At 34.2% G+C, this 15,237-nt stretch overlaps 1 protein-coding gene across 6 annotated transcripts in view; it reads right to left on the bottom strand.

Annotated features, from left to right (window-relative positions):
- Positions 1 to 688: 688 nt before the first annotated feature.
- The window catches only part of LOC134249696 (kinesin-like protein KIF12), a 44,926-nt gene continuing 30,377 nt past the window's right edge, over positions 689 to 15,237 (bottom strand). For 5 of the 6 annotated variants that reach the window (XM_062732032.1, XM_062732031.1, XM_062732034.1 and 2 more), the window contains 13 exons: positions 13,696 to 13,854; positions 13,142 to 13,225; positions 11,955 to 12,073; positions 8,856 to 8,960; positions 8,470 to 8,550; positions 7,892 to 7,976; positions 7,611 to 7,704; positions 7,207 to 7,320; positions 4,979 to 5,228; positions 4,750 to 4,871; positions 4,524 to 4,627; positions 2,561 to 2,614; positions 689 to 2,276 (listed from right to left, as the gene is read on the bottom strand). In XM_062732032.1, coding sequence (XP_062588016.1) covers positions 2,137 to 2,276; positions 2,561 to 2,614; positions 4,524 to 4,627; positions 4,750 to 4,871; positions 4,979 to 5,228; positions 7,207 to 7,320; positions 7,611 to 7,704; positions 7,892 to 7,976; positions 8,470 to 8,550; positions 8,856 to 8,960; positions 11,955 to 12,073; positions 13,142 to 13,225; positions 13,696 to 13,854 — 1,511 coding nt within the window. In that variant the 3' untranslated portion in view covers positions 689 to 2,136. Of the gene's footprint in view, positions 2,277 to 2,560; positions 2,615 to 3,886; positions 3,927 to 4,523; positions 4,628 to 4,749; positions 4,872 to 4,978; positions 5,229 to 7,206; positions 7,321 to 7,610; positions 7,705 to 7,891; positions 7,977 to 8,469; positions 8,551 to 8,855; positions 8,961 to 11,954; positions 12,074 to 13,141; positions 13,226 to 13,695; positions 13,855 to 15,237 lie in introns of all 6 variants that reach the window. The other variant, XR_009988347.1, reaches the window with a different exon arrangement.

Here is a 15,237-nt window from a genome sequence, read left to right as displayed (position 1 = left end):
TTGGGCTTTTTGTCAGGTTTTAGCTCACTTGATTGAAAAGTGTTCGGAGTCCATCTGTGTCGTTCAGAAACTTTTTAAATTTTCGGCTTTAAGGATCAATTTCAACCAAACCACAAAGCATCCTTGGCCAAAGGAAATTTAAGTTTGATCATATGATGGGGCCATGAACTCTTCAAAGGGAACCAAGAATTAGTGTAATTTTAACACCTGTATTAATAAAATGCAAGAATGTAGATTCAATTTTGTTCAAATCATGGACGTAAGGACAACAACAGGACACCAAGTTTTACTGTGGAATATATAGGAAATAAGTATTTTTTTCTGTATATAATTAAACGAGAACATCCTCATCTACATGGACATACACACAAATTTAAACCTACACTACTACTTGTCTTGTATATTCTGTTTTTTATACAATAATCTTCATCATATCTCAAAACACCTGGTAATGCATGCTGATTTTTTGTCATTGGACATCTGAGGTTTGAATTTTTAATAAATTGAGAATATCTTAAAAATAATCAGTAGGTAAGGTACCTTGCGCATGTCCTTAAATTGGTTCACATTATGACCTGGGGGGGGGGGGAATTCCACAACAGGGTATCAAAGACCATATGGCATCTTCAGTTGAAGGGGGGGGGGGGCAAACTTCAAAAAAAAAGAAAAGCATCACTTCTTTCAGTATATTTTAATCAAGTTTCATTCAAATATGGAAATAAATTTCCTCCCTCTCTATTTTAAGAACATGTCATATGAAATATTATCTAGAAAAGCAAAGAGTAAGGAAGTGGAGTTTTACTTTTGTAAAAAAAGAAAAAATAAATAACTTTGGAGAAAAGAATTGCAATATTAAAGTGAAAAGACAAAACTATATTATTTTATTTTATGAAATAAAGTTGTTTTGTTTTTTTAACAATCAGCAATACCATCTATTTAAAAATCTTTACTAACCCATCCTGGATATTTTATTACTTTCATGAAAAAAATGTTATTGAATCAATTAAAAAAAAAAGATTTTCTGGCACCTATTTTCAATTGTCTGAGCAAATATAAAACAATTCATGAAACAAATGATTCAAATTTAAGATATCTGAATAAATATGACAAAAAACAAGTCAACACTTTCTTCTCACATTCAATGGTAAATGTTTAAGCAACATTCAGGCCTTGGTAATGAAAAAAAATAATTTAAATTATTCATTGACATGTTTGGATTCTCCAATATTAAACATGCATGCATCAATATGTGAAAAGGAAATAACATAGTATAACAATTTATTACAATACTGTAAATCAAGGTGAGAGGGTCAAGGTCATGTACAGTGATGTGTCAAGGTCATTTACAATGGTGTATTTGGTGACCAGTTAGAATATGTACTAACAAACATTCAGAACAGCTGTCTTAATAATTTTACATAAAAGTACCCGAGGTACTAAGAACATCTGTAAATTTCAGCACCCTATGAAGGAGTGGATTAAATTACATAGTATACAGTGAGGCCATTATATGTAAAGAAACCTATGTACAGTATGTAAAATTAAATAAATCATACAAAAACGTAAACAATAATAACAAAGATAAACATGTAAAAACTCAACAACTAAAATAGACTTTACACAGGCATTCCAGTAACTCAGTCAAAATATGTAAATTTAAAATGGACGGATTTCCAGAAGTCATCTTGACAAGGACGGTTAATACAAAGGACATTCCTCAGCATTCACCAAGAATCCAATATTTCACTTTATACATAGCTGTGTTCTGACATGCCTCCCAACACCTCAGAGTGATACCAGGCCTGAGAACCTTAGTCTCTGTGGATCGTATTTGGTATCAACACCTTGTAAAATATGACCATCTCATAACCGCAGTTTATTTTTAACCTCCAATGTCACAATCATAGCCTTGCCTCAACCTTTGATCCACTGACTACCAGATGCTTTACATCAGAAACTCCTCTTGATTTATCTAGTGATCTGGTGTAAAATCTAGAAACTAATAAAATCCACATCTCTTGTGATATTATCTTTGGTATACGACACAAGTTAATGCACTTAATCAGTCAATAAATATGTTGATCCATTGGCTGATATCGATCAAGAAAGCACGGGAGAAATAGTGGACTTTTTTCGTCATCGTGGCCCAGACCGTACGGAGGCCTGCGAGCCGTATATACTCTTAGTCCGCTGGTTCACAAGATGGTGGTGTTCAATCTCACCCTCTAATTCATAAATCTCTTGTTTTAATTTCGCATTCATACTTCGTATGGAATCTGTAAAATTCAAAAACGTGTGTTAGGAGTTTATCCTGGTATAAGTTAAAAGTATGCATGCATTACATACAGGGAAACTTCCAGGCCCTTTTCTTTCATCAAAGAAATCCAACAGAGAATCAGATATTTTTCTTTTAACAAAAACTCATCATTATCTGTACCTCTTCTGTGATACATTTATAATCAAAGCACAAAATATTCTATTTATATAATATTGTTTAAAATATGGATGAATGTATAAGACAAGCATTGTAAGTTAAATGAGCGTGTTTTAGGAAGCTGACCTGAAGTGGAGACTTGGGAAGCCCGACGACTGTCGTTGTAACGCACCGGAGACTCTGAAATGTAAACAAAACAGTTAGTAAACATATTTCATGTATCACAATCTAAATCTCCAAGGAATGCTATTTATTGTATTTTTGAAATATTACTATATTACTGGTAATCAAACTTTGCAAGTTGTTCATCAACAGACTTTGAAAAAGTCCAATCACATAAACAATGGTGTGCATTTCTCCAAAAAAAAAAAAAGAGCCTTAATATGTAATGAAAATACACTTTTCTTAAATCATAAAATTAAAAATAAAAATAAATGAGACTTTTATTACACATTTTTGTAAAGTGTTCTCAAAAGATATCCTTGTTTTTGTGCAAAGTATCTACTAATTTTTCTAATGAAAAGTCTTTATAAAAAGTTGATTTCATCTCACTTTTAAAAGATAAAACCAAATGAACAGAAATTTTTGCCTTGGCAAAAAAGGGGTGAAAAACCATATAACACAGAAAGATAACTATTGTGCACTGGAAACATTCCATCAAATTTATTGAGACCATTTTGTTTTTTTAATTAAAAAGAGTCCAAAAATGATTTAATATTCAACCAAAGCAGAATATAATAGACACTGTGAATTTTACCCTGGAACACAGTGTGTTTAGTCACAGGTACTTGATGACAAGACCATCCTGTTATAGACTCGTCCACAAGTCCCTGTAAGTTTAGTGCATATAATGCAAGAAGGCAGTGTTCTACAAAAACAACACAATTTGGAAGAATCACTCCAAACTGAAAAGTGTCTGAGTGCATGTGTACTAGAAGAAAACTGTCCCACCAATTCTACTAAATGCATCATCATCCTCATCATAGAAGACTGCAAAACACACAACAGCTTATAAATAACACAGGCAACTCATGGAGTTCTTTGACATATTGAAACAAATGTAAGATCCAAAGTCATGATGCAATATGGTAGCATAGTTTGTCCATAATAAAATTTTATATTTTCAAATGCACATTTGTAGCAAATTGAGATACATGTACATTAAGCTATTTCACACTGCAATTTTGTAAAAAGCTGTGAAGAACTGCTACATGGTGACATTTTTACTGTTCTACTCGAAAGTGTATGAAAAATCTTCACTTACAACTTCTATAAATGGAAAAAGTGTATGACCAAATAGCATTTCTACATAACATTAAGTGTGGAACATGTTTGCAATATAGTGCTTCATATATACCATGCAACTACTAAAAATAAAACTCAATATTCCATTGAAAACCTTTAACAGTCAATAAGACATGAACATATTTTCTTAAGCAGCAGCTGAATTACCTCCCTTGTCACTCCGCTGCATTTTGATGTTTAATGGAAGCTGCATGTCAACAGAGCGGGATTAAAGCATTGTAAAAGGGAAACAACTCAGAAAGTTATCAGAGAGAGAACACAAAATAAAGGGAAAAAAAATTTCACCTTGGTATAAATTCTGCTAGAAATAAAGATCTCAAAAGAAACATTTCTATCAATCTATGTCTAATTGAAAAAAAAATTTTGACTGACCTAAAAACACAGAAACTTAATAATGACTCTATGTTCAAAATGTCCTATATTGTTCAACACTGCACACTTTGATCCTACCATGCACTCTCTAAGGGACTTACTATCATGAGCTGTATGAATTTTACGAACATATGGCTTTTCAGAGTCAGATTCATATCCAACTCCTGCTGTATGTAAATTGCGAGAGGATAAATTTGGCATACTACGACCAATTTTGTGCATATGACGTAAACCGAGGTGACGGGGAGAAAAATGTAGAGCTCTCCAAGATTGTGGTTCCTGTAGTAAACTGATGCTGGAACCTAGTCATTATACCCAAAGTCTTCAGGTGAAAAATATTTATATCATGTGGTAACTTTAAAAAAAGTTTTTTAATTAATGGTAAAAAAAAAAGATAAAATCATTAATCTACCTTGTCTCATTGGTCCGTTTAGGTGAGGTGAAGGTCGTCCTCGTGGTGACATATACCCGTCGTCAGGGTAACCACCCACTCCATTTTGCATATATTCTGGAGGTCTGAGATGAAATAAAATAGCAGTAATAAATGTATAGAGAGTATACAAAATACTTCAAACTTAATCAACAAACATGATAAGAAATAAGTGCTTCTATATTCTAGAAATTCAGTAGTAACTTACATATTGGCTGGTCTTTGTATGGGATCTTGAAGTCTATGAGGGGGGCGTTTGGGACCAGAGGGAGGTGTGGACTGTTTACCCCTCCCTGCCTGAGGTGAGGGGCCAGGCACAAATTGATCCACCTACAATGGAATACGTTTATCAAAGATTCCAAAGTGCACCAAATTTTTAATCAAATTAATTTATTAGATAAATAATTTTTGATACTTTAGATGATCTGTACATTTACCCTGTTGTTAATGGGTCTTTGATGAGGGGGAGGTCCACCCTTCCACTGGTTGTTAGGGGGTGGTGGAGGCTTGTTGAGCCCTTGTCTTGGAGGGGGTGGTCCCTGGTCGTAATACTGATCTGGTGGGGGGTGCTGGGGAGGGGGAGGTCCGTTAGGCTGCCGGGGAGGGGGTGGTCCATTGGTTTGTCTCTGAGGGGGTGGCCCATTTGCTTGTCTTTGCCAGCCACCACTTCCTCCTCCCTTTGTTCGACTAAAAACATAAATACATTGTACATGTATCATTCTAAACTGACAAGACTGCTCTACAGATCGTCAACTACAAATTATTTCCATGTAACTGACAAGACTGCTATATGACAACAAACTATTTCTCTTCAACCAACAAGGATGCTTTTTGAAAATCTAAAGTAAGTTCACATCAGTAGTTAATTAAGCTATAAAATAAGAATGTCTTCAAGTAGGTAACTGCAAAATGGCTAGATTTATTTTATGAGTAAATTGTACACATCTAAAAGAAATCGATTTTGTCAATGACGAGTCAGATTTTTAAAAGTTTTAACATAGATTTGCCTGTGAATTATACATGTTTTTAGTAAGGATGGGATAAAATATGACCTATTCATTCTTATTGATTATAACCATTATTGGTGTAAAAGATACCACAAATCAATTTCAAACTAGAACTGTCCAATAGGGACAAATACCCCCGCTGGGTTTTTCAGAGTAGGTGCCAATTCAGAAATATTTTATGGATCTAGTAAGAGGTATTCACTATTGTCTAATAAAGTGCCTTGCCACAGCATGATACACCCATCAAATATTGTTCGATAATCATAAATTGGTTAGGGTGCAAGAAAATTAAGTAACCTTGATTAACAGATTGACACAGATTTCAATGATCTAATTTCCATTTCTTATCATGTTTAAAATATTGTACATACATCTCTAAGAGACTTACAGTGTAGGGATTAATTAAAACAAATAATACATCATATAATTCTAAACTGGCTGTGTAAGAGCTTAACAAATATCCATCTGCAGCTTTAAATTGTTTATTGCATATTTTATGAAATAATGGAAATGCTACAGTCTAATAAAAAAAATCAAAAAATAATTATTCTTTAGACTATAAAATTCTAAGTGAGACATGACTGCAATTTGTTGCAAATATATAAAAAATTGAAATGTAATTTTTTTTTTTCAATGAACACATGTATAATTAATTTTAATTATATTATACAATACTAAATCAGTTTTAATCATACAATAAAACATCAATTTGTTTTAATTACATTACACCAATTGAAAGATCTTTATCTGAACTACAGCCATCAAGAACTCTTAATTAACACAAGCAACTATAAGGCCATTTCTTTTTGCCCAACTCCCAAGAGATAAATTAAGATTAGATCTAGTGTTGCTCTTGCCAGTTAACTCCCGACAATGAACTCATTAATTTCTCTCTAATTTGACATGCACATTTCTGCTATCAAAAATTCTCCTTGACCAGTGCTTGATAATTATGCCCATGGGACAAACTGAATTCCTCTCAAATCATTAACATTTGTTATAGAATTTGCTGTAAAGTATATGATAAAAAATAAGTTTTTACTTTATTTAGCATTTTTTAATAAGGATGCAACTATATTTCTACATTTTTTAGGATTATGAAATTTAAAATTTTAAAGACTTGGTTTTTAAAAAAAAATCACTTAAATTAAAGGTCACAGTGACCTTGAAATAGGTCGTGACACACCATCTACCCAAGATGCATAAATTGTCCAAGTTTGATGATTGTAAGTCTAATAGTTTTCTAGTTATGAGCCAAACAAAATCACAAAATAAAAAAGAAAAAACGCCTGTAAAATGCAGAAAAATCATCCAATCATGATGAAAATCCCAGGTGCACACCTTCATATGGTGAATAATAAGTGTATAAATTTTCAGACAAATCCATCCAACAGTTTTTGAGAAACGGTCCGGACAAAATCTTGTCTACAGACAGACGGACAGACGGACATGGTGATTCCAATATACCCCCCTAAACTTCGTTTGCGGGGGTATAATAACTTTTCCACTAGATGAAGCAAACAAATCTAGGATGAGCTTAAAAAAAATTGTGAAATCAATAAAACATAAAGGCTCCATTGTACATCATTTCTGGTGACATAAAACAAATGAGAGTCAATGGTATAATTAATTGAGATATATTAATAGTAAATCCTTACATTTCTCTCTGCAGCTGTTCGATTTGCTTTAGCAGTTTTTCATTTTCTCTGTACAATAACTGCTGCTCTCGCTTCACTCTGTCTTTGGCTTGATGCATTTCAGAGTTCTCAGACCTATATAACAGTTAAAGAAGAGGAAACTTAATTGATAGGTTGAATTCTTTCAGCCTGCACTATCATATAAAAGAATCTAGCGTGTTTGGTGAATATCAAGGTCTCTATTGTCTCATGCTATCTAAAGAGAGCAAATGAGATAATTAAAAATGACATGAAACATTTAAAAGCCAATCAATGTATGAGTATCTAAGCTACACATGATCTGATGAATGTTTCAACAGACTTTAAGGCAAAGCTTCTTGTAAGAAGACTTCCTTTCATTGTTTATGTATATAAGAGATGCGTACCTCAGGGCTTCGTTCTCGATCATGTACTCCTGTAACATCTCATACAGCCCCGCCTCAGTTCCGCCCTTAGAATTTGTTTTGGGGTCATTGGACTCTGGTCAAGCAGAAATGACACATTATAACAATACTCTAAACAACTTCTGTGTCTCAAAACCAATTTCAATAATGGTCATGTCTAATTTGTCTGATGATTTGAGCTTTCCTTATAATTATTTCATAACAATGTATAGAATTTTTTTTTTTTTGAATATGAACAATGTTCCATCACACATGATGTATACCTTTTCCTTGATTCTTTAAAAATTTCATGAATTTTTCATCATTTGACTTCTGTAGCTCTCCTTTGGGTTTAGCTGGGAACTCTAACTGTAAAATAGAAGACAAAATGTTTACAAATTGAAAATCGTTCTTGGGAAAAAAAATCTGGTTATAGATAATTATTCATCATAAAACTGTGGCCTTTTAGAATATTTTATTACCTCTTTCTCACATAAAAGTCAACACTTGATACAAGTGCAAAAAATCAATAAATCACCTGCCAGTGGTACCTAATGATTAAGTAACAGAGGAAAACACATAGCTGGTTAATGTTTAACCAGTAAAAGGTCATCAAATATTAACTGACAAGGCAGACAACTGGGGTATCTACCTATAAGGTAGATAGACTGGTCCCAGAGACACACTGACAGGGGAGATAAATCCTGATTTATCTGTTGCCATGTCCATCATTTACCTACGAGGGAAACCACTCTTAGTTCTCTTACCTGTTTCGGACTTTCCAGAGACATATTGTTGACAGGAGAAATGCTGACAAGAAACATTTGAGATTGGCAAAAAAGGAAAATAACTCCTAACTTACCTGTTGCCGCAAATAGATGTTTTCATTCCGGAGGATTTTGATCTCGCGCTTCAAACTTAATATTAACTTTTCTCGAGGATCCTACAAAATCAATCATGCCATTGTCATTATAAATCACATACAAATCATTTTACTGAAAAAGATTCACATAATAAACATTCATTTCATACAATACCTTCATAAGATATTCATTATCCATTGACTGGTGTTTTGTTATCAAATTTAACATACGAGCAAAGTAAATAGATATGATTTGAATCTTGTCAAAATTCAAACATAAAATCAATATATCAGTAATTTATTAAAACTTAAGCTGGCAGTGACATGAGGAGCTAGTATTCTGATAGTAATACATATCTACATGCACTTCCTTGACCAATCCTTACCATTTTGACGATAGGTTTGGTTTTGATTTTCTTGGCTCGACTGGCATAGCGCAGTGTGTTGATGGTCTCATGGACATGGTGAGATGAAGGGGTCACACAGGCAATCTATAACAGTAGAAATCTGATGGGTAACAAATGTTAAACTAGAGGTACTGTGAGCAATGAGCTCACTAAATGATACCCCCCGCCTCCCATATGAATATAATGGCAGTGTCCATGTTTTGCTCTGGAAAATCAAAAATATATGTCAGATCAAAAAGTAAAATAGGAGGTGCACAATGGCAATATGTAATTAAGAACCTATGAAAGTTTCATTAAATTTCCTTCAGTGGTATGAGAGGAGTTGCAGATAAGAGATGGGTACCCCAAAGCGTAACAGATGGATGGACGTACAGACGGACGGAAATACCGATTACTATATACCCTCCCACTTTTCAAGTGGGGGGTATAACAAGATTAACAAAAAATCTACCCTTTTCTCTTTTACCATTTTAGGATTTTCATAAATACAAATGTTAAACTAAGACCTACTAATCATTCACACTACATAATCGAATAAATACAGAAAATTATTTAAAATAGATACCAATTAAATATCACACATAATCACCACTTAAGTGCTATGCAATATACTTAACAATACAGTGAATAGCCATTTATCGATATCTACCATAAATGGGCAAAGAGTAAATGCTACAAAGTAATCAAACTTTTATGGAAATCAATTCTACCTGATTTTTAAAATACATTGGCCGAAAAATTCAATATTTTATTTTCATAACCAATACAGAAGTACAAATCAGAGTTTCTGAACAAGGAGTGTTCTTTAAGTGCCTACCTATCAATCATTTAGAGAGATAACATAAAAAAGGCAAACTGTAAAACAAAAATGTTACCTTTCTGACTTCCTTGCCTGAACCTGTGTTAATCTCGAGTTTATAGTTCTCTGATAAAATCACACAGGTGTAATGTAACACAATGATACAATTCAATTGCTAGGATTGGGTGGAAAGTGTCAATTTGCTGTCTATAGCTCAAATACATGTACTGTGAAATCACAAATTTTCGTAGGGTTTAATTTTCATTGTTTTCGAGGTGTGAAGAGACCCATGAATTCATGTCCACCACAAAAATACGTGATTTTACAGTAACTGGCAATTATTAGTTGTATCATTTGTGTTAGGAGATTCATTAATGCCACTTACCATCAAATTAACCTTTTTTTATCTTACCACCAGAGTAGCCCCTTTGTGTCTTATCACCAGAGTAACCCCTTTGTGTCTTACCACCAGAGTAACCCCTTTGTGTCTTACCACCAGACTAACCCCTTTGTGTCTTACCACCACATTAACCCCTTTGTGTCTTACCACCAGATTAACCCCTTTGTGTCTTACCACCAGATTAACCCCTTTGTGTCTTACCACCAGATTAACCCCTTTGTGTCTTATCACCAGATTAACCCCTTTGTGTCTTACCACCAGATTAACCTCTTTGTGTATTACCACCAGAGTAACCCCTTTGTGTCTTACCACCAGAGTAGCCCCTTTGTGTCTTACCACCAGATTAACCCCTTTGTGTCTTACCACCAGATTAACCCCTTTGTGTCTTACCACCAGATTAACCCCTTTGTGTCTTACCACCAGATTAACCCCTTTGTGTCTTACCACCAGAGTAACCCCTTTGTGTCTTACCATCAGAGCAGGGCTTGACATTAATTTTTTTTCCTACTCATCCATTCGGACAAGTGACCAAGATATTTACTTGTCCGAACTTCAACTTCACTTGTCCGAAAATTTTTCAATGAATATCTTAATTCTTCTGTCAACTTGAAAATAAATACTTATAAAATTACACGTGCTTGATTTATCAGTGTCGTTATTGATAAATAAGACAAACACATATAAAATAAAATTTTATCTAGACTTCCTGTCCTGACAACAACATAAATGTTCGCAAATGAATTTGTAATATCAATCAAATATATTCCAAACCTGCAAACGTCGTGAGATCCACGCCATGCAATAGTATGTTTGCAATTAGTGAACATCGATCCCGATCAAGTGTGAACTTACATAGCGATTGATATAGGGATAAGAATTTGGGTTGGTGTACTGCTTCCGTTTTTATTCAATAAACTTTTCAATAAGTTTTTTTTTACATTATCATTATTTGAAGTCTTTACATAAAAAATCACTTGTCCAATCGGACAAGTGCCCAGCATTATTCACCTGTCTGTAATTTTTTTTCATTGGTACCGGACAAGCGTTATGTCGAGCCCTGCAGAGTAACCCCTTTGTGTCTTATCACCAGATAAACCCCTTTGTGTCTTATCACCAGAGTAACCCCTTTGTGTCTTACCACCAGAGTAACCCCTTTGTGTCTTACCACCAGAGTAACCCCTTTGTGTCTTACCACCAGAGTATACCCCTTTGTGTCTTACCACCAGATTAACCCCTTTGTGTCTTACCACCAGATTAACCCCTTTGTGTCTTACCACCAGATTAACCCCTTTGTGTCTTACCACCGGATTAACCCCTTTGTGTCTTACCACTGGAGTAACCCCTTTGTGTCTTACCACCAGAGTATACCCCTTTGTGTCTTACCACCAGAGTATACCCCTTTGTGTCTCACCACTAGAGTATACCCCTTTGTGTCTCACCACCAGAGTATACCCCTTTGTGTCTTACCACCAGAGTAACCCCTTTGTGTCTTACCACCAGATTAACCCCTTTGTGTCTTACCACCGGATTAACCCCTTTGTGTCTTACCACCGGAGTAACCCCTTTGTGTCTTACCACCAGATTAACCCCTTTGTGTCTTACCACCAGATTAACCCCTATGTGTCTTACCACCAAAGTAACCCCTTTGTGTCTTACCACCAGATTAACCCCTTTGTGTCTTACCACCAGATTAACCCCTTTGTGTCTTACCACCAGAGTAACCCCTTTGTGTCTTACCACCAGAGTAACCCCTTTGTGTCTTACCACCAGATTAACCCCTTTGTGTCTAGTCTAACCACCAGAGTAACCCCTTTGTGTCTTACCACCAGAGTAACCTCTTTGTGAAATTTCCATCAAAGAAAACCTTTTTGTGACTTACCATCAGAGTAACCCCATTTCCTCCCAAACTGTCGGCCAGGAGCTTTGTTAGTTTACTGTCCCTGTATGGAATGTGGCCCTGCCGCCTTTTGGGATCACCCAGGGAGGAGATACAGTTTCCTGTGTTAAAAAAAATAGATTGATTTCCCATATAGTTTCTTGAATATCAAAGAATTTTACAACAACAAAAAATTGATTTCCCATTTTTATAACAAAATTGATTTCCAATATAGTTTTTTTGATATCCAGATTTTATATAACACAAACTGGAAGATACTGCAAGTCACTGTGATGTAACTGTGAATAATTCATTCAAGCAACTAAATAACTCATTAATAAAAAACAAATATCTGCATGATCAGTTCTGTTATGTAGTGTCATTCACTTTCCCCTTACTTTTCCTTTTTCTAAGTTAAAAATATATTTTTTCGTAGAAAATATTTTGTGGTTTGACACATTAAAACCCATTAAGTGAACTTTACACCACAGTAATTTTTATTGGTATATACTAAAGGAATAATAATAATTTACGTTCATGTTCCTTTCAGAAAACCAGTACAATTTTTTCCATAACAAGGATCTAGCATTTCCTTACACTGAAATAAATCTCCCAATTTAAATTGAAATTCATAAAGTGGCATTTACAACTAAAATGCACATTTAAAACTTTTGAATAAAGTTTAATTATTGTTCACTACTCTAACAGTAATGTTAAATAAATTGAATTGAAATTGAACTAAAAATCCATAATCCCTCTTAGGGCAATTCAACTGATTTCAATCATCTTCTTATAAGTAAACAATCCTTGTTCACTGCACCTGAGAGTTATCCCAGGGCTATAGACCTCTCTGATAGTTTAGTTTGTATCTATAACTGTAAGACCTGGATGTACAGTCCACTCCCCACTCCCCCAGGAACTAATAAGTGTTATAAGTGTAATGACTCTATGACTAGACACACAGTACCAACCTAACATGAACACACAGAGTTTACTGTAAATCAATTCGCTTTATAAATATCCATGAGTTTCTTGACCTTCGTTAACTTGCGAATTTTTATTGAAGCGAACCAATTATTTTGCTAATTTCTCAGTTGTGAAAATTAATGTAGATTGATTTCAAAATGGTGAATCACGAATAGAAGATAAGTTGGTATATAGTATACTGATATAAATGTAAGACTACCCACCTAGCACCAACAGACTTCTGTTTATGTTATTTGACTCCTTCAACATTTGGTCACTGGACTCCGAATCCTTCACTTTTTCACTACCTGAAATGGTCAATAAACGTATTACATGTAAGAGTCCATTCAGATAATCAGGCAATGATAATCAGAATTCATAGAAGGAGAATTATTCCTTTACATTATCCTTCATCATTGTAAATTAAATACAACTGTTTCCCTCATTTTGTAAATTATAGATTATCCTGTTACCTGCTTTATCATAAACTTAGGGGGACTCTCCCTCATTTCATACATACGATTTTCCTGTTACCTGCTAGATCTATAAACATAATAATGAGACGCTTCCTAATTTTGTGAGGTACAGATTTTCTAGTTACCTGCTAAATCTACAAAGGTGAGTTTCCCTCATTTTGTGAGGTACAGATTTTCTAGTTACCTGCTAAATCTATACAGGTAAGTTTCCCTCATTTTGTGAGGTACAGATTTTCTAGTTACCTGCTAAATCTATACAGGTAAGTTTCCCTCATTCTGTGAGGTACAGATTTTCTAGTTACCTGCTAAATCTACGAAGGTGAGTTTTCCCCGTTTTGTGAGGTACAGATTTTCGTCGTCGGGGTCCTGTTGTTCAGTGTCGATGGTCAGGGTCAGCATGCTGTGGCTTCTACTAGAGAACTCGTTCAGACCATGAGACCCCGTCTGTCTGTTCCTCATACCTACAAACAAAATCATACTATATGCCTCTAAAACACTTAATAATATAGGTCCTGTTCACATTTGTCAACTACAGTAAAACTCGGTTATAGCAAAGTCATGGGAACCTGTGAATTTAATTTGCTATATCTGTAATTTATTATATCCGTATAACGAATTTGTATCAGTATATATAGCGAATTCGCAATATGCACGTTTTCCTTCAAGTATTACAACCGAATATGGTGGCTATGAACCAATTATCACAAATCATATCTTGGCTATGTATCTAAGGTTTTCATTATGAATAGAATTTTATTTCTTATGAATTCTTATAGAAAATAAAGGTCAGTTCAATACATCAAATTTTTTAACTTTTGAAAATTCGTTTTAAAAGATGTAAATTTCATTATTTTTAACTCTACGATACTCAAAATCAGTTCGCTATATCCATAAATTCGTAATATCAGAGTGCGTTATAACCATAAAATTCACAAAGAATTGTTAAGAATTTTGCTGGGGACCCCGAAAAACTTCGCTATTTCTGTGAATTCGCTATATCTGTGTTCGTACTATACGAGTTTTACTGTATATATGACAATTATACCAAAATCAATTTGTTCAGATCCTCATCTAAGTGAAAGCAAAAAATGTTAATTTTGTGATACATGTACTTTATCAATACCAGTTATGTTATACTGTATGTGCATGTATATAAACTGGTGTATTCAAAATTTAGCGCAATCATTGGATATTGAGTTGTTGACGTTTTCATGAATTAGCACTCAATAATAACATGCCATGTATTGTTACCATTGTAAATGAATTTATAAATGATATTTCTTAGTGGAATTCATGAATTAGCACAACTTTGCGCCAAAGATGCTAAAGTATACTTTTTTAAAGTACAGATAGAGTATTTTAATGCAAAAATAACAAAATGGTAGTAAAAGGGAAATCCTAAAGCAAGAACTAATGACATTAGTACAGTGTATAGCACTGAGATTATAATGGTATTATCCAATACTGTGTACAGGGTTATTTTTACCCTGAGGTATTATTTGACAAGATCAGAGAGATTTTAAGAAAGGCCAGCCATATAAACCTGGTGGTTGCAACAAGCTAAGCATGTGTCTGTTGCTGGTGATTAACTACCAACTAAACAATAACAAGTCTCTGATGAAACTGCAGCTCCACTGTCTGTATTAAAATGAAACTCTGGTTTAGATCACCATTTACTATTAGACATAATCATTATCAGAACTATGTCATGCAAACATTCCATTTTAGAAATTCTCTTTACTTTATTATCTCCCAGCAGTACAAATGAAAGGTTTAGATATTAAGTGCTGGAAATTCATTAGATCTTGGATTCCGACATAAGCCTTTAAGTCTTGATCAAGCTA

The sequence above is a fragment of the Saccostrea cucullata genome, unplaced genomic scaffold, assembly GCF_032062105.1.
Source record: "Saccostrea cucullata isolate Sc308-1 unplaced genomic scaffold, CSIRO_AGI_Scuc_v1 ctg305, whole genome shotgun sequence".
Lineage (NCBI taxonomy): Eukaryota > Metazoa > Mollusca > Bivalvia > Ostreida > Ostreidae > Saccostrea > Saccostrea cuccullata.
The sequence above is the reverse complement of the archived record's forward strand: the minus strand, read 5'-3'. Positions and strand labels throughout refer to the sequence as shown.